Source organism: Arvicola amphibius, chromosome 12 (genome assembly GCF_903992535.2).
Source record: "Arvicola amphibius chromosome 12, mArvAmp1.2, whole genome shotgun sequence".
Classification (NCBI taxonomy): domain Eukaryota; kingdom Metazoa; phylum Chordata; class Mammalia; order Rodentia; family Cricetidae; genus Arvicola; species Arvicola amphibius.
The window spans coordinates 23,705,464-23,729,818 of NC_052058.2; the positions used below are offsets into that span (position 1 = coordinate 23,705,464).

General features: G+C 41.4%; 1 protein-coding gene across 4 annotated transcripts; it reads left to right on the forward strand.

Annotated features, from left to right (window-relative positions):
* Window positions 1–3,492: 3,492 nt before the first annotated feature.
* On the forward strand, window positions 3,493–23,535 carry Uhmk1 (U2AF homology motif kinase 1). 4 transcript variants are annotated; one of them, XM_038349056.2, is made up of 9 exons: window positions 3,493–3,904; window positions 5,576–5,868; window positions 6,508–6,699; window positions 9,410–9,504; window positions 10,827–10,903; window positions 11,032–11,130; window positions 12,788–12,876; window positions 22,525–22,583; window positions 23,292–23,535. In XM_038349056.2, the coding sequence occupies exons 1-8, from the start codon at window positions 3,637–3,639 to the stop codon at window positions 22,549–22,551; spliced, it is 1,140 nt and encodes a 379-aa protein (XP_038204984.1). In that variant the 5' UTR covers window positions 3,493–3,636; the 3' UTR covers window positions 22,552–22,583; window positions 23,292–23,535. The 4 variants fall into 4 exon arrangements, with proteins under 4 accessions (XP_038204984.1, XP_038204983.1, XP_038204982.1 ...); XM_038349055.2 differs by having other exon boundaries at window positions 22,525–23,535; XM_038349054.2 differs by lacking the exon at window positions 22,525–22,583.
* The last annotated feature ends 820 nt before the right edge of the window (window positions 23,536–24,355 follow it).

The following is a 24,355-nucleotide window of genomic DNA, read 5'->3' on the forward strand; positions in this document are numbered from 1 at the left end:
CCAGCTTTCAACGCTAAGTTTGTGACTTTTTCATGATGCATGTGACCTTAGGCAAATGACTTCTGACTCAGTATCCATTTCTCCTACTATAAAAAAACTACTGTGTTGTTATGGAGATTGAAAGAAGTACCATCTTCTTGTCACAGACTAAGCACTTCTGAAGTTTGAATTATTTGTGACGGTGACAGTCCACCCTTAGACGCCTACAGAGATTGGTTGAGGAGGTCATCCTTGTCGGGACCTGTGATGATGTGCCATCTCTTCTATTCCATCTTGGAGGAAGATGCTGAGCAGGTGCCAGGCACCGCTGGGAGGGGCTCAGTCAGTAAGGACCAGAGCCAGGGGGTAGGTTATATCATGACAAGAAACTAATCTGGAGAACTGAGGAAAACCTTTTTGTCTTATGTTTCTGAGCCCTATCTTGGGCCCTTTTGCAAGCTAGTGTGCATGAAGCATTGGAGTAGACTTGATTTTCTTCCTTCCCTTCAAGAGATAATGAAGCTGAAGTGTTACTCCCAAGTTCATCTTGATTTTAACACCACCACTATGCTTGTTGTTGTTATGTTTGAGACAGGGTTTCTCTGTGTAAAAGCCCTGGATGTCCTGGAACTTACTTTGTAGACCAGGCTGGCCTTGAACTCACAGAGATCCGCCTGCCTCTGCCTCCTGATTGTTGGGATTAAAGGCGTGCGCCACTGCCCCGCTCACCACTTTGCTTTTAACCTGAGAGATTGGTCTCATCACAAAGACTCAAACATTCCTCAGTTCTTCTTTCCAGATCCTGAAATGTTCAGGTAGTCACTACCTATTTGTAACAAACACTGCCATCTTCTCTTCCCGGTTTGTTTGTTTGTTTCTGATTTTAAAAACCTTTTAGATTTTTTTATTTAAATTTAATTTTAAATTTAGAACTCTTATTACTAAAACTTTCATAAAATTGTATATTCTTTCTGTGGTATGTGGTGTACGTGCAGAAGTCAAAGGAGGGTGTCAGGTTGGCATCTAGCGAGCCCTAACTGTCCTCCTGTCTCCTAGGGTCCCTAGCACTGAGGTTACAGGCATACCTCCCATGTCTGCTTTTTACATAAGTACTCTAGACTTGATCTCAGATCCGTGTATTAGTGCAGAAAGTGCTATTGCACAATGACCCATCCCCTTTGTCCCATCAACAATTTTTAAATGTTTATTTATTTATGTATTTTATGTTTATTAGTTCTCTGTCTGCATGTGTGCCTGCATGCCAGAAGAGGGCATCAGATCCCATTATAGAATAGTTGGGAAAGCATGTGGTTGCTGGGAATTGAACTCAAGACCTCTGTGAGCAACCATCTCTTAACTGCTGAGCCATCTCTCCAGCCTAAACCTAGTGACAATTTTTTAAAGCAGGCCATGTTGAATTACTTCACTAAGTAAGCAGAATCAGAAAAAACTGCTGTTTTTTTAATATTTATTTATTATGTATACGATATTCCGTCTGTGTGGATGCCTGCAGGTCAGAAGAGGGCACCAGACCTCATTACAGATGGTTGTGAGCCACCATGTGGTTGCTGGGAATTGAACTCAGGACCTTTGGAAGAGCAGGCAATGCTCTTAACCTCTGAGCCATCTCTCCAGCCCCAGTTAGTAATTCTTGACTTGTGGGCTGGTATTTGTATTTGGTCATCAAGAGGTTGTCCGTGTTAGTCCGAGTGGTATGCTAGATGGTGATTCGTATGAGCCAATTTAAGAGATAAACTCCAGGGAGGCCTATGGATAAGAATCAGAATAAAATGGTGGCTTGTCAGGGGCTGGAGAAAGTGGGATTGGGGACTTATTTAATAAGTTTTACAAGATGAAACACGTTCTGTGGATGGTTGTTGGTAATGTTTGCACAATGTGAATGTACTTAATATTACTCACCCATTCAGTTAAATATGATTAATATGCTAAATGCTTTGCTGTGCATATTTACCTGCATTAAAAAACCTGTCAAATTGCTAAAACAATAAGAGGCTTAAATCAATAGACCCCCCCAAGCCCCTATACACACACACACACACACACACACACACACACACACACACACACACACACAGAGCAAGATGTCTGGAGACTGGCTATGGGAAGCAGAATGGATTTCTACAACACTGTCAAGGACCCAGAAGCCTTCTGTATTTCTGCTGGGGCATGAGTGAGGTAGACTTGCTTTTGCCTCTAAACATCCATTCTCCTCTTCTTCCATTAGTAATCAAATTATGCTTGGGTTTTCCAGCCTGTATGCCTAGCTAAGCACTAGCTAATGGGATATGGTTTGTGCTTCTCTGCTTTCTTTCCCCATTCTCAAACTATGAAACACTGAAAAGCAAAATAAACGCATAGGTCCCAGAGATAGAAGCCCCATGGAAAATGGCAGAACCCTACTTTAGAGAAGAAATGTTTCCTTGTTTAAGACACTGTATTTTGGGTTTCTTTGTAACAATAGGTCTATATACAATTAATATGTTTGTATCTGACTTTCATTCTCTCAGTTGCTGCATGGACACAAGGTGACTAATCTGTCTTTAACTTTATGTTTATTTATTTAATTATTTATTTTTTTAAGCAGGAGAAAAGAAACATCAGGGAAGAAAACACAACTTACACGTGAAGCAAAACTTTCCAGCAGCTCCTTGGCAGTTGCCTGGGAAGGTGTCATTGGCCAGACCTGTAGGCGTGGTCAAAGCCGGCTTGGAGGGAGTACTTGTATTTCTTTTATGCATGTCACTGTCCTAAACAAAAATCAGGGGTATATTAGAAAGGAAGATAGTGATAATGGATTTCAGGCGGAGGAACAAGCAGGTAGGTCGTACTGGGCTTGCAATAATAGGCAATGAAAAAATAAGATTGCAAGCAGGCCAGGTGGCGCACACCTTTAGTCCCAGGACTCAGAAGGGCAAAGCGGGTGGATCTTTGTGAGTTCGAGGCCAGCCTGGTCTACGGCGTGAGCCCCAGGACAGCCGGGGTTACACAGTAAAACCCTGCCTCGCGGAGGAAAAAAAAAAAAAAAGCCGTACAGACCATGCAGTGACTAAGAGTATGTAATGTTCTTCCCAAGGATAGGGGTTCAGTTCCCATCAACCAAACAAGGCAGCTCACAAACATCTGTATCTCCAGCACCAGAGATGATATCTTCTGCCTTCTCGCACACATGTCGCATAAACACACAAACATATAGATACAAATCTAATAAATCTTTAACAATAAAATAAATAAAACCAAAAAATATTGACGTATGTGTTGCTGGGTACTGGACCCACGGTCTTCCTTGTGTATGCTAGGCAAGCACTCAACTACTGCACTACACTCCTAGGACAAATAATTAAGTTTAGTATCTCACTGTCATTTTTTTGCGAAACAAATTAGCTTCCCCGGCTCCATGGAGGCCCCGCCCCTCCTAGGCCCGCCTCCTTTAGCCTCTAGGATTGGCTTTTCACCGACTTCCGGCCTGAGCGCACTCCCGCTTCCGGTGTCATGGCGGCCTGAGGTCCCGGGAGTCGGTACGGGCTCTGCGAGCCCCTCCCTGCGGAGCGGCGGGTCCGGGCGGGGATGTGACGGCGGGAGCCGCGGGCCTGCCTGGCGCGTCGTGTCGGCTCGCGTGTCCTCACCCCAGCCCGCACCATGGCGGGGTCCGGCTGCGCCTGGGGCGCCGAGCCGCCGCGCTTCCTGGAGGCCTTCGGGCGGCTGTGGCAGGTACAGAGCCGCCTGGGCAGCGGCTCGTCGGCCTCGGTGTATCGGGTACGCTGCTGCGGCAACCCGGGCTCGCCCCCCGGAGCCCTCAAGCAGTTCCTGCCTCCGGGAACTACCGGGGCTGCGGCGTCGGCCGCGGAGTATGGTTTCCGCAAAGAGAGGGCAGCGCTGGAGCAGTTGCAGGGTCACAGGAACATCGGTAATTGTGGCCGTCTCCCGACTCTTGCCCCGGTCCCGCTCCCAGCGTACCTGCCCTCAGCGCCGCGCTCGCCCCTCCGGCCCTTGGTCCGTTTAGGTGGGAGGAGAGGATTGGGCCTCACTGGTTATTGCCCGATGCAGGTCCCTTTTCCCTCCGCCTTTCCTTTGCAACGCTCTGAGGTATGGTGGAGGTGATTATCACATAGCAGTGCTTAGTAAAGTCCTGTCTGCTTCGGTTTTCAGCCTGTGCTTAGTAGCATAGATAAATGCCTTTGGCAGCGAAAGGCATTCCTTTGCTAGGTTGTCATGTCTTGAGTGGAAATTTTTGCGTCTTTTCCTTCCAATAGAAAATGGAAAATATTCTAGGGCTGTGGCATCCAATGACATCAGTGACAGCTAATAACATACTAGCAACTCAAATGCTACATATTTAGTGTGGATTTGGGAGAGGAGAGAAAGTATTACCTAGAAGTTGTGAAAGAGTGAAATTTAGGAGCTCTGCATTTGCTCTAGTAAGACTTTCGTGACTCAGATATTCAGAGTGCAAGCTTGTATTGGTTATACATCGTGGTATACAGAATCCATGTATAAATTGAAGACCTTTTTATAATACTTATTTGTTGGCAGAAAATCTTTCTGATACTAGTGTTTTGTTAAGCTTGCTAAGTGGAGTATCACCTTAACCTTGATGTTTGTCAGGGAAAATTTTTTGCAAGCCTCCTTACTTGTTGATTCCCTGCGAGATTACATTAAAATGTTATCTGCAATGTCTTGATTTATTTATTTACTATTTAAGATATGAACCAACCAATCAATTTGTTTTTAAGAGTTACTTAATATTACGGTTTTTACTTTAAATATTTTTTTCTTGACATCTTAAGTGCATATTCACCCACTACTGCCATATACAGTGTTTTATTTTATTTAAATAACCCCACTGTCCAAAGAATTTACTCATTGGAAAATAGTGGAGGTTCCTTGCTGATCAAAGTTATCCTCATCTGGGAGCAAGAGGTAGAGTAGCTCAGCTGTTCTTGCAGAGGACCTGAGGTCGGTTCCCAGTGTTGCTTGAGATTTGGGGGCATACTGCCTCAGAGGTCACATGACACTGGGGGAAGTGCTTGAGGACAATTTCATTGGGAGTTTAAAAGAAAAACCCCAGGGAAGGCAAGCTGAAATCTCAGCAGCTGCTCTAAGGAGAAAATGAAAAAAAAAAAAAAAAGAAGAAGCCATGTTGCCAGTGGCGAGCCAGTGTGGAGGCCAGCGTGTCTGGTAGGGAGATGGGGTCGTCACACAGCCACAAGGCCTGGAGGTCCCTTTAAGATCGTGATTGAGAAAAGCGTGGTTTGTTTTGCAAGAGACTGGGCCAGGGGCAGGAATTCTGGGAAAATAAATATCTCGTGAAAGGACTAATACACCTCTACCTCTTTAGCATGGCTAGGGCGAGGCCCTTAGACCGTCATCGCCCCACCAACTGGATTAGCTCTTGAGGGGTGAATAAAGTCTAGCTAGAGGGGAATTCCATTGTTTCACTATAATAGTAGCTCTCACCGCAGTCTCACACGCGCGCACACACATAAAAATTAGATTTTATATAGAGGAGTTAACTACTTTGGTAGTGAGTTACTATGAATTTGATGTGTAAAGTACTGTAATTTTTTTCTTTTCGTAGTGACTTTATATGGAGTCTTTACCATACACTTACCTCCAAATGTGCCATCACGCTGTCTGTTGCTTGAACTCCTGGATGTCAGTGTTTCGGAATTGCTTTTATATTCCAGTCACCAGGGTTGCTCCATGTGGATGATACAGCATTGTGCCAGAGATGTTCTGGAGGCCCTTGCTTTCCTTCACCACGAGGGCTATGTCCACGCAGACCTCAAACCACGAAACATTCTGTGGAGCGCGGAGAATGAGTGCTTTAAGCTCATCGACTTTGGGCTTAGCTTCAAAGAAGGCAATCAGGTAAGAGTCTTTTCTTCTTCGTTATGGTTTAAATTCTGATGACCCAAGCCAAATGTTTTTAATAACAGTGGCAGTTTAGAGACTGAAGGGACACTTGCAAAGTACCACAGTGCTTCTTTTAATTTTAAGAAATTAAAAGAACTTCAGTGATGCTCTGTGAAACAAGGGCATAAATTTGGGTCAGGTAGAAGGAGTTAGTAAGTCTCCTGAAAGCTCAGAAATTAATAAGCATGTTTAGCCCACATAGAAAGCTTTTCGGTCTGTCAGCATTTGGTGAGTTGTTGCCGGGTTGCTGTTCCTGTTTCTTTGGTGTTGGGGCTCTTATCCATGACTGATGGCAGATGTGACAATTCAGGCAAATCCCCATTTCTCTATGATTTATTAAGGTTTTGCAGAGGGTCTTTATCATAATAGGCAAGAAACTGTCTTTAAAAAAAAAAACTCCTTTTTGAGCAACTGTATAGAATGCGTGCAGCTTTTCTGTGCTAACCTCCCTTAAAAGGAGCTGAAGAATTGTGGTAGATGAGGACTAAGGCTTATGGTGTTGGTTTTGTCGGTCACTGCTGTGCCTTTGAAGAATGACAGAGAAGGACAGAAACTGAGAGCCTTCTTAGCTGCAGTGTGTCTCTGTCTCCGTAGGATGTCAAGTATATTCAGACAGACGGGTATCGAGCTCCAGAAGCAGAACTGCAAAACTGCCTGGCCCAGGCTGGCCTGCAGAGTGATACAGAATGTACCTCAGCTGTGGATCTGTGGAGCCTCGGAGTCATTTTACTGGAAATGTTCTCAGGAATGAAACTGAAACATACAGTCAGATCTCAGGAATGGAAGGTAAACTGCACGAAGGTTTTGCTTTGCGGGCTTCCTCAGTTTAGTAATTTGCTGTATGATGTTTTGGTTTTAGTCGGAGAATCTGACTGCCTCCTCTCCGTCATGTTCTCTGTACACTTCGGGCCTCTCCCTGTGCTCCGCTGACCCCGGCCTTGCGGCCTCACCGCTCTTCACCCAGGCCCTGGTGTAGCGAGCACTGGCTGAAACGCCAGGACGCATTTCCCAAACTGGCAGAAGAAAGTCCCTGGTCATGGTGGCGCACGCCTCTTGTCCCAGTACTGGGGAGGCAGAGACAGTTGGAGCTCTGTGAGTTAGAAGCTAGCCTGGTCTACAGAGCTAGTTCTAGGACAGCTAGGGCTCTAAACCTTGTCTTGAACATCCCTCCACCACCAAAAAAGAAATTTCCTTTGTTGATCAAGTTAGTTATCTTAACTTCAGAAGTATTACTAGCAAAATTATAGGTATTAATTTAAATAATAATCTTTTAAAAATGCTTTACAGTTAAAAGGTACTTTATAGCACAATCTTGTTAACTTTTCTGAACAGTCCTATTGGCTGCTAGAGTTGTGTAATATAGCTGGTTCCAGGTCATGTGCTAGCTCCTCTTTCTAGACGCTTTCCATAGCTTCATAGTACTTTGTATTTATTACTGTTCCATAGGCTGCTACACATTCTGCACTATCTAGTTAGCTTATATGATTATTGTATAGCAATTACTGCTTTTGTTGTTTCTGCGGGAGCATGGTTTTAAATTCCAAATCTCAGACATTGAGATGAAATTTTTTTGTTTGTTTTGTTTTTTTTTTGTTGTTGTTGTTGTTTTGTTTTTCAAGACAGGGTTTCTCTGTAGCTTTTGGAGCCTGTCAGAACAGGCTGGCCTCAAACTCACAGAGATCCACCTGCCTCTGCCTCCCGAAGGCATGCACCACCACCTCCTGGCTGAAATGAACTTTTGTATGTCTCTAAGTTAGGAATTCATCCTAATTAGTTTTCCAGATGTATTGTGATGTTTTATTATGATGATGTTCTCAGTATCTCTGTATGTAATACTTTGACATTATCATTAAATCTAGTTTTAAGCAATAAGTATTTGAGATTAAATATTTTAATAATAAATGTCTAGCTGCCGGGCAGTGTTGGTGCATACCTTTAATCCTAGCACCCAGGAGGCAGAGGCAAGCGGTCTACAGAACAGGTTCCAGGACAGTCAGGGCTACACAGAGAAATGCTGTCTTGAAAAACCATAAACAAACAAACATATAACAAATAGTAGGTGGCCATTATAGTATAGTTTCATTTGTGCTAAACCCTAGTCACTGATTTCTGGTTTAGTGATTCTTGGAATGAATACACTAACTCTCTAGTGGGATTACCTTAATTTTATTATTGGCCCAAAAAATGTTGTGTATGGACATAAAACCAATGTTATTTTCTTTATATTAATGATATTTCCAAATAGCTAACAAGCTAAGTGTTTTTTAGTGTCTATCTGAATATGGGTCAGTCATTTAAATTAGCTTAGACTGTGTTCAGGCCCTTAAAACTGTATCTAGTTGGCCCAGAGCACATCAGAAATAAGTCACACTCAAACTGTGTGAAATTTGGAGGCATGACATATACTAATGGAATCTCAAATATATGTCTCTCTAGGTATAGTGTCATAATCTGTTTTATCGCCTTCTGCAGTGGCAAAATTGCCAAGCTTGTGTGAGCATAGATTCTGAAGTTCAACTATATATTACTTTCACCTCTTACTAAGTTATTTGGGTTCATTAAACCTTTTACTTTCCTGTAATGTAAGAAGACTATGGATGTAATGTCTTATAAGAGTACTAAAACTAAAAAAGAAATGTTGTGTCGTTTTTCAGCATAGTGTGTGGTCCATGGTAAGTAACCAGTAGATCCTAGTTATTGTGGATGTCTGAGTGTTTGTTATTTACACAGTTCTGCATTCTGAGTTAGTATAGTACTTGCTGCATATTGTTAGTTACATTTTTATATCTAGTGGAAATATTTATTTTGGATCACAGTTTCAGAGGTATTGGTCCATGCTGTCAGGAAGATTTTAGCAATGTGGCAGGGCAGTTTGCATCCTGATGGCTAGGAAGCCGAGAAGGGGACATTCTAGTGCTTGGTTGGCTGTCTCCCTTTTTCCTTAATTCTGTACTCAAGCCCGTGAGATAGTGCACCTACATGCTGTGTAGGCCTTCTCCCTTCAGTTAATCTCTGGACATACACTATCAGGTGTACCCAAGAAGTATACCTTACCAGTGTCTTCAGTGATTCTAAATTGGCAATGAAGATTAACCATCACAGTACTCAAGGAGCAAGTGCTATCTGTCGTCTACAAATGGAATGTGGATAATGTAACAAAGGCAACATTCTCATGCTTCCTCCTTTTTCTCAGTGACAGTTTATTTCACCTGAATACTAACAAAGACTCATCATTAGGCACTATGACCCACCTATTACAGTCATTCATAAAATTTCATCTCAGTGTGATTTCTTGAGTTTTGAAGATGTTAATAATGCCAGGTATTGTATTAATTAGTGCCTCTAGAAATTCACTGTAATGCAGTCTCCTCCATTAAGATTGTAAGTTCTTGGAAGAGGTATCGCATGTTGCTCATGGAATAGTGCCACATGGCTACTGCTCAATAAATGCGAGCTGAGATGAATAACCTAAGGAAGACTTTTATCCCTCTTTTAGGCAAACAGTTCTGCTATTATTGATCATATATTTGCCAGTAAAGCAGTGGTGAATGCCGCAATTCCAGCCTATCACCTCAGAGACCTTATCAAAAGGTATGTTAGACACAGTATAACTTGCTTTGCAGACTTTACCAATGTTTTTTTTTCCTTTTTAAATTTATATTAGTGTTACTGATTTGCCTATCAGTGTAGATGTTAACTCCCCTAGAGATAGGAATTTTACCCAGATGAGGTGGCGCACGCCTTTAATCCCTGCATTCCTGGACAGTAGCAGGAGGATCTCTGTGAGTTCAAGGCCAGCCTGGTCTACAAAGAGAGTTCCAGGCCTGCCAGAGCTACGTAGTGAGACCTTGTCTCAAACAAAGCAGAGCAATTAAGATGCCTTTCTAGTTATATAAGTGTCATTCTGCTGTTCTTATGTAATGTTAAAGGAAAGCCAGGCATGATGGTGCATGTCTGTAATCCCAGTGTTCGGGAGGTGGAGGCAGGAGAGCTGTAGTTTAAGGCTGCCTTAAACTACATGTGAGACATTGTCTCATAGCCACAGACGAGAGGGGAAAAGGTGTGTTTTTTTCCCTATCCTGCAATCTGACTCTTCTTCCTTGGTTTTGTTCTAATAAATCTTACTTTCCCTCTGTCTGTCTTCCTGTCTTCCCCCATTTTAATCATTTGAATTCTTTTCCCAATATTTTTTTCTCACTGGAATTTTCCATGACAGTGTCTTGGCTGCTTATTTTAGGAAATCTTAGTTTCTGGGTTACTCTAGCTCTTAGGATTTCCCAGAGACTCGTTTCTATTTACCTGGTATAAGTGCAGTAGTCCCTTTTAGTTTCATCTGCTTTTTTAAAATTGGCTTGCTGCACTTCCCAGTGCTGTCTGTTTGTCTTATTGTTTTCTTCTCCTGCCTTATTTTGTTTATTATCTGTACACTTGTTTATTCTCTACTTTCTTATAAATGAATGCCTATGCTGTGTGAGTATTACTACTATCAATAGTCTGTTTCGGCATTATTGCCTGTAAATTTTTACATAAAATTGTTTTAAGATTAGGAGGATTTGGCAAGATTCAGTTACCCCACTACTATCTTCTGGTTTTTGTTTTTGCTAATTGTACTATCATAAACATTTGTGCAGCCCCTGCCTCACTGTGCTGTAGCATGTGCGTCACTCTCCTGTTTCAGTTTTTAGTCAGAAACATTAAATCATAGCGTGATACTGTGTCAGAAATGTCTCGTGGTTTATTGCACTGTTACTCAGGTGATCTTTCTATTCTGCACGGGGGAATGATTCAGTAATCCACGAGAGTAAAGGAGGTGCTGAGATGAACACTAGTTTGTTTTGTTTTTATTTTGTTTTTCTGATAGCTTTACTTTCAGAAGGTTTGGCAGTAATAATAATGACTTTGTTATGTCTCAGCATGCTTCACGATGACCCAAGCAGAAGGATCCCTGCTGAGATGGCATTGTGCAGCCCATTCTTCAGCATTCCTTTTGGTAAGTTGTATCTGTCATTATGTCCCCTCCCTGGTCTTTCGGCAATTATCTGTATATATTCTCAGGTTCCTTACTTGATCAGTTCCTCAGTTTATTACATTTAACCATACTGTCATGAACCTTCACAGCCCCTCACATTGAAGATCTGGTGATGCTTCCAACTCCAGTGCTCAGACTCCTCAATGTGCTGGATGATGATTATCTTAAAAACGAAGATGAATATGAAGGTTAGTGCTTCCCAAATTATACTGTAGTGTTTCTTACACACACAGTATGACCAATGTCTGTATAATCTGAATTTTATTCATAATATTCTTCTATTTTTTTCTAAACACAAAATTTAAACAGGCCATTGAATTCTGTAATGTCTAAAATATTTGTGCTTTTTAGATTCCTAAAGTCATTGGGACTCTTGACATTTTATTTTACCAAATTAATATTTACCCATAAGATTGTCTCTGATCTGTTTTCTGTCCCTCCTCTGTGCTGTCATTTCTCTCTCTCTCTCTCTCTCTCTCTCTCTCTCTCTCCCTCCCTCCCTCCCTCCCTCCCTCCCTCCCTCCCTCTCTCTCTCTCTCTGTGTGTGTGTGCGCCTTTTAACAGCCTTTTCATTCAGACACATGGGATTATTTCTTGTTTTTAATGCAAGAGAAACACATACAAATGACAACAGAAAAAGGGTGCTCAGCCTAGCTTGAGTGATCAGTGAGGGCTTTCACTGCAGTGGTTACAGCTGAGCTCAATGATTAGTTACCTAAAAGGTGAGTGGTAGGAAGAAGTAACATCAAGTAGAAAGTGTGCCATGTTCAGGGAGCAGCAGCTTGGCATGATTGTATCTTAACTTACTTGTTGGAAAACAGTTAAAATTGCAACAGTAGCCAGTGTGCACATACCTAAAAGGCTTGATGACTGTGGTTAAGACTTGGATTGTAGCACACTTGGAAGAGTGTATAGTAGGCACCCAATAAACATTTACGGTAGAAAGGAGTGAGTTTACGTCAGTTCAATCCAGATTGCTATGTCTTTTTTGCTGGGCACAGAAAGAGCAAAAACTATAGGGAATGGGAAAACAAATTTTTGATTACACTGCTTAAAGAGTTTATGTTAGACCCTTAGGAAAGACAACCTGATAATTGTAACAACATTGCAAGTTTATGTCAGTTTTGACCTAGCAATGGTATTTCTAGAATACCAGCTGCAAGAAATAATGAAGTGGAATGAATTGTAAATAGTATTGTTTACAATATCAAGAAGTTTTGAAATAGTTAAGTAGTCATCAGTTGGGAGACATTGGGTAATTTCTTGAATATAGTAAATTGTCCTAAAGTACATAGTCATAAAACCAAATGAGAATATTTCATTTAATAATATGGAAAACTGTCCAGAGAGGTGGATCAGCAGTCACTTGGCAGCTCACAGTGGTCTTATAACTCCAGTTCTGGAGGATCCAATGCCCTCTTTGTCCTCGGGGGCTCTGCAGTCACATGTTGCACGTGTATATCTGCAGTTAAAGCACTTAAATAAACTAATTAAATAATAAGTTAAAATAAATATAAAATCTAGAAAACTACAAAGATATACTTAAGAAATACTAAAGTGTAAATTGTTCCTTAAACTACATAAAATTCTATTTGCTTGTGTACACTGATAACACTGGCAGATACAGTGGTAACTTCATGGTGCTGGTTGACTTTAACAGGAAAAACAGAATGACAGATGGGAATTTTAAAACATTAAATATAGACTATTAAATTGTTAATGCTCTGAATTTATATATTTTAAGCTTTTTTCCCCTAAGGTAAGGAAAATAGTTCCACTACTCAGCTGTGTGTCCCTGCGTTCTCACATAGTCACCGGCCTACTGTTGTGCGGTTCTCTCACCAGATATTGTAGAAGATGTCAAAGAGGAGTGTCAGAAATATGGACCAGTGGTGTCTCTGCTTGTTCCAAAGGAAAATCCTGGCAGAGGACAAGTAAGCCATTTTTTATAATTGCAGAATTATTTGGAGACTATTAAAATTGTGTGTTAGATGGGTTCTGTGGGAGGTGTACAGAATTTCTTTTCAGTATAGATTATAATTACTTTCTTAGGCTTTTTACCCATCTAGAAATTTTACAGTATATTTAATTTTGTAGTCATTTAAACTCTGTTTTTTAAAAATGTACTTTTGAGCCATTGTAGACAGTGACACAAGCTGAATTGTGTGTTCATTTCCATTAGGTCTAATTAGAGAGCTAATTGGTTCAATTTTGTTCATATTAAGTACACTTAAAAAACCAGTTGGATTAGGTTCTGACTGCAATAAAAGTGATTAGTGATCATTTAAAGAAAACCAGCATTGCTGGGTGGAGACTCGTGCCTGAGCCGTGTCTCGGTTTGACCAGCCTGTGATGGTCCATGCGTCCTCAGTCAGTTGTCTGGGTGAAAACTATGATCATCATTTTTATTAGAAGGTCTCTCTCTAATAAATCACATGGAAAAAAGGATAAGAACATGCAAATGCTTTGTTTATGTTATTTTTACTTTTGGAGAAACAGAACATTACTCTAATATATTTCAGGTTTCTATTCTACTCGCTGTTAACATTCAAGGCATATCACTTTGAGGGATCTGCCCTGCAGAGTGTAGGCTGTGCAGCAGCAGCCCTTGCCTCTGTGCAGTGGCTGCCCTTCTTATCCTGACCCTCCCACTGGAGATGTTCATCTAGAGTGGTGCCATCACTTGACTATGTACTCTACCAATTCCTCCTGTTCCAGCATCCTGAGTGCTAGAATTAAAGGCACATGCCACCACCATGCTGCTGATTGAAGATATTATCTTATAGCTCATTGGCCAATTGGAGATGTTTTTATTTCAATTAATGACATATTTTAGAAATAAGGTCTCTGAATAGCTGACAAGTATCATTTTATCTAACTTTTTATTTTCATTTTTGTGTGTGTGAGTGTGTTTGTGTACGTGTGTGTGTGTACATTTGAAGGCCTAAGTCTGATGTTGGGAATCATTCCCCATTTCTTTTCCTCTTTATTGTGGCAGGGTCTCTCAGTTAAACCCAGAGCTTGCGAATATGGCTAGTCTTGTTGGACTGGCTTATTCCAGGGATTTCCTGGCTCTCTGCCTTCTGAGGATGAAATTAAGACAAAGCAGCATGGCTGCCTGTCATTTTACATGGGTTCTTGGGATCCAGACTCCAGCCTTTACTGCTGTAGGGCAAGTAATTTGACCAGTGAGACATCGATATATATGGCTTGTTTTATTATTGGTTAATCTTTGCTTTGTCTTCAGGAGCAGTGCATACCTTAGACATAGTTATATTAAAGGAGCAAAATTAGTACCACCTCTCACTTTCCAATATATATAAACTTAGAAAATTCTATCAGAGGTCCAAATTCTTTAGGTATAAATTTATACATCAGTCGTGTGGTGGTGGTGCACGCCTTTAATCCCAGCAATCGGGAGGCAGAGGCAGGAGGATCTTTGTGAGTTTGAGGCCAACCTGGTCTACAAGAGCTAGTTCCAGGACAGGCACCAAAGCTACAGAGAAACCCTGTCTCAAAAATACGAATACACACACACACACACACACACACACACACACCATGCTTAACAGAATACTCGCATGAGATGGAATGACTAGTCATAGGTCACCTAGAAATATTCCATAAAAAATTGGGTATTGGGGCTGAGGATATGGCACAGAGGGGAAAGGTCTTGTTGTCCAAGCATGAAAACCCATTTACATCACTAATAATGTAAAAGCCAAGTATGTTGTCATGTACCTACAATTCCAGCACTGAGGAACCAGAGACAGGAGAATCCCTGGGGTTTTTTGGTCATCCATTCTAGTTAGACAGTGAGAAATAAGTCATTTAAAAAGAAAAGGTGGAAAAGTGATTGAGGGCACCTGTCCTCAGCCTCAGGCCTGCACTTGCACACAGAGACAGACAGACACACACGCGTATACATATGCATGCATATGGAACTCTGTTATAATTTTTTTTATACTCCATGGAAGCGAACTTGGCTTTTTTTAATTAATTAATTTATTTAATGAGAGAAGGGTTCCTGTGCAGGGAGAGGTCAAAACTGGGAATGTGCCTGAATTTGTAGGTGAATTAGTTTGAAAACACAGAACGTGTATAGAAGAGTTAGGCATGGTGGCACATGCCTATCATCCCAGCATTTGAGTAGCAGAGGCAGAAGCAGAAAAACAAGTTGAAGGGTTTCTTCCTACATAAAATTTGTTTAGCCCAGCTTGGGTGACTTGGAACCCTGTCTGAAACTAACTGGAAGGTGAGGATCCATTTTCACGTTGCTTTCAAAAGTCTCTGAATTTCTTCTTTGTTTGCTTGCTTGCTTGCTTTCATTCTTTTCTTTCTTTCTTTCTTTTTTCCTTCTTTCCTTCCTTTTTTCTTTCCTTCTTCCCTTCTTCCCTCCCTCTCTCCCTCTCTCCCTCCCTCCCTCCCTCCCTCCCTGCCTTCCTTCTTTCTTTCTTTTCAAGACAGGGTTTCTCTTTAGCTTTGGAGCCTGTCCTGGAACTCACTCTGTAAACCAAGCCGACCCTGAACTCACAGAGATCTGCCTGCCTCTGCCTCTGGGGTGCTGGAATTAAAGGTGTGCGCCACCATCGCCAGATGGTAATTCTTGACATAATGAGTAAGTGACAGAGAGAGCAGAAAGGCAGTTCTTGAATCTAATTCATTTTCTGATGTGTAGGATAACTGAGAACAAGTTGTTCCAAATCATTCCCATTCCCTGCCCTTTTGCTTTAGGGCAGCAAAGAGAATGTCCATGGTTCCTTGTTCCAATCTCTACTTTTGGGAAGGATTCAGATGCTCCAGGAAAGGAAATCACTGGGTTTGAACTTCTTTATTATAGTTTCGGTCTGTAGTTTGTATAAATATTTGACAGGCATAGTTGCGAGTAGCTTTGTTCAGATATTTTCCCATCGTGTACTTCTACAAGTGTAGCTTTCTTTATTGTGGTGTTAGTTTCTCTCTGGGCTCTACATCCTTACCTGGCTCTGTCATCTACTACTCCTTACTCCTTTGAGTTTCACTAAAACTCGTATGCTTTTTCACCTAACTTGTCTTTGATAGCTCTTAAGAATTTAATGAATTGAGCTGAGTTCTAAGGAAGTGTTTTAACCTACTATAAGTTGTGCTCAGTGGATTATCAGCATTGCCATCAGAGCTTGTTAAGAAATGTGATGAAGCAGACACAGGCAGGTAGGATGACTTGGGGTAGAGGTTTTTGTGGGTAGGCTAGATGGCCTAAGTTCAATTGCAGGTCCTATAAGGTGGCAGGAGAGAACTGTCTCCTGAGAGTTATCCTCTGACTTGCACACACACACACACACAGAGAGAGAGAGAGAGAGAGAGAGAGAGAGAGAGAGAGAGAGAGAGAGAGAGAGAGAGAGAGAGAGAGAGAGAGAGAGAGAGAGAGAGAGAGAGAGAATTCATTTCTAAAAGAAATTACAGACATTGAAGCTGTACTTTGAACTAATAGAAGCAAAATCTGTATTTTAACAAAATCCCCAAGTGATACACATTTGTGTCATTTAATAATAGGAAATAGTATGAGAAATGCATTTCTGTGATTTTGTTGTGCAAACTGATACACAGCACACTTATGCTTGCCTGATAGAGCCTACAAAACACCTAGACTGCATTTTGTAGTCTGTTGTTGCTCATCTACAAACCTGGGATATTTCTATCTTGAATACTGTAGGCAGCTGTGATACACAGGTAAACACTGGTGTAAATGCCAGAAAGGTACAGTAAAATACCAGGCAGTATGAATTTCCAACTCAGTTAAGATCTTAGAGGACCAGTGTCTCACATGGTCTTAGTTAATGTTTGTATATGTCGTGTAACGGGGTGGACATTAAAGTACTGATGTAAATCTGAACTCACTGCTGTGAAGTGATGCTGCCTCTCTGACTCCCGCAGGTCTTTGTTGAGTACGCAAACGCTGGGGATTCCAAAGCTGCTCAGAAATTGCTGACTGGGAGGATGTTTGACGGAAAGTTTGTTGTGGCTACATTCTACCCACTGAGTGCCTACAAGAGGGGATACCTGTATCAAACCTTGCTTTAATTAGTAACCTAAGGACTGTTTCCTGTTCTCCTCTTCCATTTCTTGGATTATTATATTCCACAGCTGAATGCAGGAGCACCCCTTTACCCATTTTAAAGGGTACCTTGTACATTTATTTAATCCTACTAATGTGCAGCCATTGCCCAAACAGTGACTGCATTGCAAACATTGGCACTGAGTAGGACAAGACCTCTCAGCTATACATTGAGGGGGTTAGAGCACCCATGTGGGCACCCTTAACTTGTGCAGTAGGGCAGGTGCTGCTCTTTAGTATGCAACCTAAAAAGATGTCATTTCATGTGGTGATGAAGCAATGATGAGTAATTTGTCATAGTGAATATTATTAACAAATTTGTTAGGGTTGGTGACATCACAGATTATTTGTTTGTATTGTCAGGTGTATCTCATTGTTATTCTAGCTGGCACTGGATGCTCTAATAATGTTAAGTCATTGTCAAGCAGCAGTTACGTACCGTGTTCTTAACAATGAGTTGTGAATTTTTCTAAGGGAGTACTGTAGAACTTAATATTCCTCTGAAGAAACTGCAGTGAGCCTATCAACGTTTTTTAAATTACTATTAAGGCTTTTACAATAGAAAGCTGATGCTTGATCTTGCACAATTTTTATGTCTAGTATGTGTGCTTGAGTGGGTGTGCAGGTGTGAAAGAATAGAGAAATTGGAGTCAGTGTACTTTATAGTGTGAGTCTTGTGAGCTAATACAGTCTGTAACCATTTCTTCCTGCCTGTTTCACACTTGTGAGACGTGACATACAGGTTTCTCGAAAGTTGGTCTGACTGATAGAATGTAAATGACAAAAAGTGCAGAACAAACTGGAGTCTAGACCAGGGTTACACTGAAACTCTTCCGAGTGACTGGAACAAAGAAGGTTTTGTACATGTAAATTATCCCAGTCTTTGGTCTACTTTAGACCCAAGATTAACTCATCTGTTTTGTACTGAACCTCTCTCTTGTGATAATTGTAAAATTTCTTCAGATGTAGTTTTTTTTCTGCTGTAATGGGAAATTGAGTGGATCAGAAAAAAGTTTGTTGTACAGTGAAGGGAAAAGAGAAAGGTGCAAAGAAGGCAGTTATGGACCCTTCCTCCTCTGTGTCCTCCCTGCTGCCCTGCCGCCTCATCCCTTGTCCCCTTTGCCTCTGTCTGCAGCTGGAGGGCTTTTGACTGTAACGGAGTAAAGAAAGGTTGGGGTATTATTAGGTGTAAGTAGACAGGAATCAAAACTCAGTTCCTAAAAGCTCTGTAGTGATCTAATGTGTCCTTGATTAGAGGGCGCTGTTCTCATGAGTTTGTGGGCACAGATGGACTGTGGCTTGAGGATTGTGAGCGTGGTTTCTTCTTATTCTGCAGTAGATTGCCTTGAGAGCTGTAACTTAGTAAAGCACTGATAGCACAGGATAACCCACAGACTGTACACCAGTTTGGAATTTTCCATCTCCTTACCTGAATGAGAGTTTTATTTATTTGTTTTTCCTTAGGAAAGAGCATGTTTCTTTCCCTGACTGCAGCCTGCTTATATAGTTTTCTCTTGTCCGAGCCATATAAGCTCCTGAAAGCTCCATTACAATTTGCATTTTAAAGGATGAGTTATTTTATCCTGTTGAAAGATACATTGTCCAACATTTGTTAGTAAAATCAAATTATTCAGAGCTCCCTCTTATGAAGTTAAATTTGTTTTAAGGGGATTACGTCATGGTCTTACATCATGGTCCCTGATATGTTCCTTAGATAGAAGGCTCTTCCAGAATTGATTGGGTGGTTTTCAAGTCAGAATTAGAGAGCATGAAATCAGTACTGTGAAGTCCTATGCTTTCCTAGAGCATAAATATTTACATCAGGGACTGCTTCTGTGGTCACGAGGTACAAGTGAGTTCTTTGGAAGAGCAAGTATGGTTGACATATGTTCCCCTGTCTCATAAAAAAGATCCTTGCAAATAAACTGCAGATAGGCTTCCAAGCTCTGTCGGGCGATGCTGCTAACATTTCTGCACTCAGCCTTCTGTGATCCTCGTAGTGCAAATGTACTCCTAGGTGTGTGTCGTGTTTGACCCTGTAGACTTACTGCAGACGATGCTAACTTGATTTTGAGGGAACTAAGGAAGTAAATGGTGGGCCCAAGTAAATGTATTGAATTAAATAATTTATATTGAAGCCACAAAATTGAAAACAAAAGCTACCCTACTATGATTTAAACCATTGTTTGCTAGTTCTTAGCCCATTTACCAAAGAGGACAGCTGCGTAGTCTCCCTCCTCTGATACCATGAGGACTTTCTTAAATAGGACCAAATGTTATAAAAGATGCAATTTTCACAATAAATATATGCACAGAAATCTTAATTCTTTGAAGTTATTAAAAACCTAGAAGAATTCTTTTACCAGGCAAGGTAAAGAGGCAAGGATTCATATTAGCACCTTTCTCTGGGGGCAAATTTTATCTCAGGTAGTTTTTCTTTCCCTATTTTAGTATTTGTGCTTCCTTCCCTCTTGCCTTCCCACTTCCTTCCTTGTTCTTCCATGGTACTACTCTACCATTGTCCCAGATAAGGCATAGGAACTGATTGCCCCTGGGGAATTTTGCATTCTTTAGAAGTATTTGGAGGAGGTGGCTAGTAGCCATGATAAAAACTCTTATACTATATTTAGAAGAGAATAGTAGTGTTGGGCACCTCAGTAAGGGGTTTATTAGCACTGGATACCCTCCTTTCTTTGTAGCCATTGGCACAGCAGCTATCTTTGGGAAATCTCCCTTTCTGCTGTCTCCTGAGCTAAGTTTACGGCTGCTTTTAGAATCATATGACTAATATAGTTTTACTCATCTGCCTCTCTTTTCATTGAGAGAAGCACAGCCTTCTCTTTCATCTGTAGCTGCTAAAGAGTGTTGAGATATATTAACCTGCCACCAACCATGCTGCCTCACAGAGAGAAGTGCAGAAGAATTGCAGGTGTCTTATTACACTGGACTTTCCCTCAAGTACGGGCTTCAGCTGTGGAGTAACTTTAAAGGCAGGTTAGACTCTTCATTAGAAGCTGTTTCATGGCTCTTTTGAATTTGTTGATCAAAGGCAGGTGGCTGACAGTTTGTCATCATTTTTGGTAGTTCTCACTCTGACTTCTTAGGCCTATTGTACATAGCATTGTATTTTTCAGCAGTTTATGAGAATGAGCATCATCATACCCGATGGTAATTAGAACAGCATAGTGGGTGAGGGCATCAGTCAGGGAGACACTTGTAGCCGTGTGGTCTATCTAGACTCTCGCTCAGAGGACACGGGCTGGCTTTTTCCAGTTAGGGTACAGGTAGGGTCACACCATAACTTTCCATCTGTGGGATGTGTAACTGGCTCATAGGAGCAAGTGCCTTGTGTTTCCTGGTGAATATTAAACCTCACCTGGGCAAAAGCTCCAGGTGATGACCACACTGTCACCTTTTCTTGGAATAACGTGGATTGAGTCGTGTGAGTCCAGACTTTCCTTGGCTTACTTAAAAACTATGTATGTGTAAAACTCTTCCTACTTGATGTGTCTCAGTGTTGCATGTTGATGGAAAGGTCAGTTCTCCAGCACATCTAATTCTGAGATCTCCTTCCATTTGTTAGTGTTCTTGCCTCAAATCTCATTGCTCCAGCTCTCTCTATTTCTTGTAAATTGTGGTCACATACAGACCAGTCCTTGGTCACTGCTAGCTCAAAAGAAATCCTGTTTCTCGAGGTGCTCAGCTTTCACCCTTCTTTTGAGTAGGGTCTGTAGTCTTTCCACCTGGTGTCCTAACTTCCTCAAAGAACACCCTGATCTTGAGTCTCGGTCATGTGGAGCTCATCTGGGTGTGTTTAGATTTTAGATTCTTAATCATGGAGAAGCTTGGATATTTTAGTTTTTAGAGTGCCCCCACCCCATTTGTAATGAATTTTGATCCTTTCTTCACCTGATACCACAGGATGGATCATGATTTTTGTCCTCCCCAAGATGGTGTTCACTATGTCTGAAGTTGTCTGGTGACTAATGCTTCATACCATGACCAGCAGCTGGCAGGTACTAGATATTTAAGAAGGTAAACAATTTAGACTATTTTTGCTATGACTTTATAGAAGAAAAGAGCTGTCAAAGGGATATATATATGCCAGGGAGCATTTAGAAATAAACAGCTTTTTGGAGACAGGGTTTCACAGTGTAGCCTAGACTGGCCTCCAGCTCAGGATCTTCCTGTCTCAGCCTCCCAAGTGCTGCTTATCACAGTGTGCACCATCACGCCCAACTCTTGTAGGAAACTTTATAGGTGGTCATTAAGGGAATTTTTCAGGATATAAGACAAACACAAAAGTTTACACAAATTTTGCTATCCTGATAAACTATTGATTATCTGTAGCTCAGCACTTTCCCTGTTTCTTGTGCTGCTTATAGGAATGATTGCTTTAAATTTGCTGTATTTGTGCCTTTCAGAGAGTCATAACCAAGGCAGTTGTGTTTGTTGACACCATTCTAAAGGCTGGCATTCCCGGGAACCTCACTAAACAATTGCCTGAGTATTAAACTAGGTAGCTGTCACAACAATGTGAAGAGAAATTGGTGGCTCTTTTGAAGATGGTGTGTGTTTTGTGAACTGAGTTCCTAGTGTTTTAATGAAAAGGCAATAAGACATGTTCTTACTTGCCTGAGTGACCATTAATCTCTGTTGTGCAAAAGACAGCTTTATTCTACTTCTCTGTATAATGAAAGCAAGTTACATTCTGAGAAGAAAACTGGAATTGTTTGCTTTTTTGTTTGTTTCTTACTGAGCAACTTGTGTAGACAGGCTACTACCACCTGCAGCCACTATTATAAATGAGCATACCTCTAGTAATTCTTCAAGATCCTCCATTGGAGGCTGGAGAGATGGCTGGGGCTAAGAGCACTGGCTGCTCTTCTAGAGGACCTGGGTTCAATTCCCAGCATCCACATGGTGGCTCACAACTGTCTAACTCCAGTTCCCGGGAATCCAACACCCTCACCCAGACATACTTGCAGGCAAAAACAGCAATGCACATAAAATTAAAATAAATAAGATCCGTGGTTGGAATCACTTTCCTTTTCTCTGTCAGCTCCTCTCAGAATCTCTTCAGTTACTTGAATTACCTTTACTATGTTATTTTATAAGGTGGGTCACCAGAAGGCTGTCAGAGTTAAGAGTAAGGAAGAAAATGATTAATTAATACGGATAGAGGAAAATAAGAAAGTGACTCCCTTACTGGCGTTAGTAATCTTCCGCATACAGTTCACAATCTAAAAATCTAGATTATTACCTGTAGCATGAAAACATTGCCTTTCGGACACATTCCTCATCCTTGTTCCCCAGCAGATTGTTGTCAGGGTTTATGAGGCCAGATTAAATATCCATATTCAGTTTGTCCTAATTTTGTAAAGTATTTGAATTCCAGCCGTGGGCATTTGTGCTTTATTACTATTCTTGCAAATTGAGACTCAGAAGGAAACTGAGGGTCAGCCGTCTGTGTCTTCCTTTTGCACAGGGGATGGGTGGCATTAGTATGCACTAACTGCAGAGTTACAGCACCTTGTGAAAAGAAGTGTAAGTACTGTTTATTATTATGTTAAAAACCTTAATCTTCACGTCTGTAATTAGCAGAATATAAAACTGTCACATCTTTTTCATCAATTTATTTTTCATTCTTCTTTCTTTTTTTTTGAAAAAAAATCTTAAAATACTTTAACATTCCTTAATCTCCTTTAAGTAGTTTTAGATCTGGGGTAGAACGCTTTTTTTCCCCTCCTAAAAAGGGCTCTATCTTTTCCATCTTCTTGTCACTCCTAGGAATTCCTTTTATTATCAATACCTCTTCATGGTTTCTGAACTCGAAACTATGTTGGCACTGGAGTGATTGGTTCTGAATATGAAAACCTACTACTGCTTTCCCTTGCAAACATGTTTTGGGCGTAGAAGGTCTGGTTAAAAACATGTGAAAGATCACCTAAACCAAAGCCAGTTCTAAGGAGCGTTGGCTCCCGCTGGGCTGCCTTCTCCTCAGAGGGCAGGAGCGTGACCGTGCGCAGCGAGGAGCTGCCTCTGACAGTCTGCCCCATGTTCCAGTAGCATGTTGGTCTTGGCACTTCTTGGTGCCATGATTCTGTTTTTCATGATGTTTTACTGCTTGTGAATGGTTGGGCTTTTGTTGTTTGTTTGAACTAAGTGGGACTATAAATGTAGATAGATGTGTTTTAGTACCAAGGTGTTCTTTTTTCAAATCCCTAAATTTCTGATTTCCATACCACTCTTCAGACGTCTGTTTTCTTGCTGATAGCAGAGGACTTTATCTCCACCTCCCTCTAAAGTGTGAGCACTGTGTTTCAGCGAGCTGCATTGCGGACTTCTGCTGAAGACTCCCCTGTAAACACAATTGCCTTGTTCAGTTTTGTTGTGAACTGACTCAGCGTGCGATGCACTGTTGACAGCTTCCCGATGTGTGGTGGATAAGAGTGATAAAAATAAAGCTTACGAAAAAAAGAAATGCTCTTTTGTTTCTTTTTCTTCTTAAGATAGCATTTCATGTAGGTCAGCTGGTGTAGTATGGAGCTGCAAGCTGCATTCCCGCCACTCTGCTCCTGGTCACCTGTCTAGCTTATGCCCCGAAATAACAACACACAAACTGTATTCATTTAAACACTGCCTAGCTCATTAGTTTCAGCCTCTAACTCACATCTTGACTAACCCATATCTAATAATCTGTGTAACACCACAAATGGTGTCTTACTGGGAAAAATTCAGCATGTCTGACCTGGTGGCTGGCTTCATGGCGTCTGTCCCAGAGAGGAGAGGCGGGGCAATTGTCTGAGCCATCTACCTCACTTCCTTCTCCCTGTTCTGTCTACTCCACCCACCTAAGGGCTGGCCTATTAAATGGGCCAAGGCAGTTTCTTTATTAATGAATGAAATCAACACAAACAGAAGACTCCCACATCAAGCTGGCCTTCAATTCACTATGTAGCTGAGGCTATCCTTGAACTTCTGATCTTTCTGCCTCCACCTCAAATCCTGGGATTACAGGTGAGTGTCATTTACCTAATTTTATTTCAGAGGTTTCTGACAGTAATTTTTCCCAGCAAGCATGAGACCTTACTTAGGTTTAATTTATTAAAATTTCCCCAGATCTGGAGAGATTGTTCAATGGTTAGAATTTGCTGCTCCCTAGAGGACCCAGATTTGGCTCCCATAATTGTTTATAACTCCATAACTCCAGTTCCAGGGTGTGTGCTGCCCCCTCCTGGCTTCTCTAAGCAGCAGAAACATACACACACACCACATATATGTATGTATATGCATACATACACATACTCAGGCACACA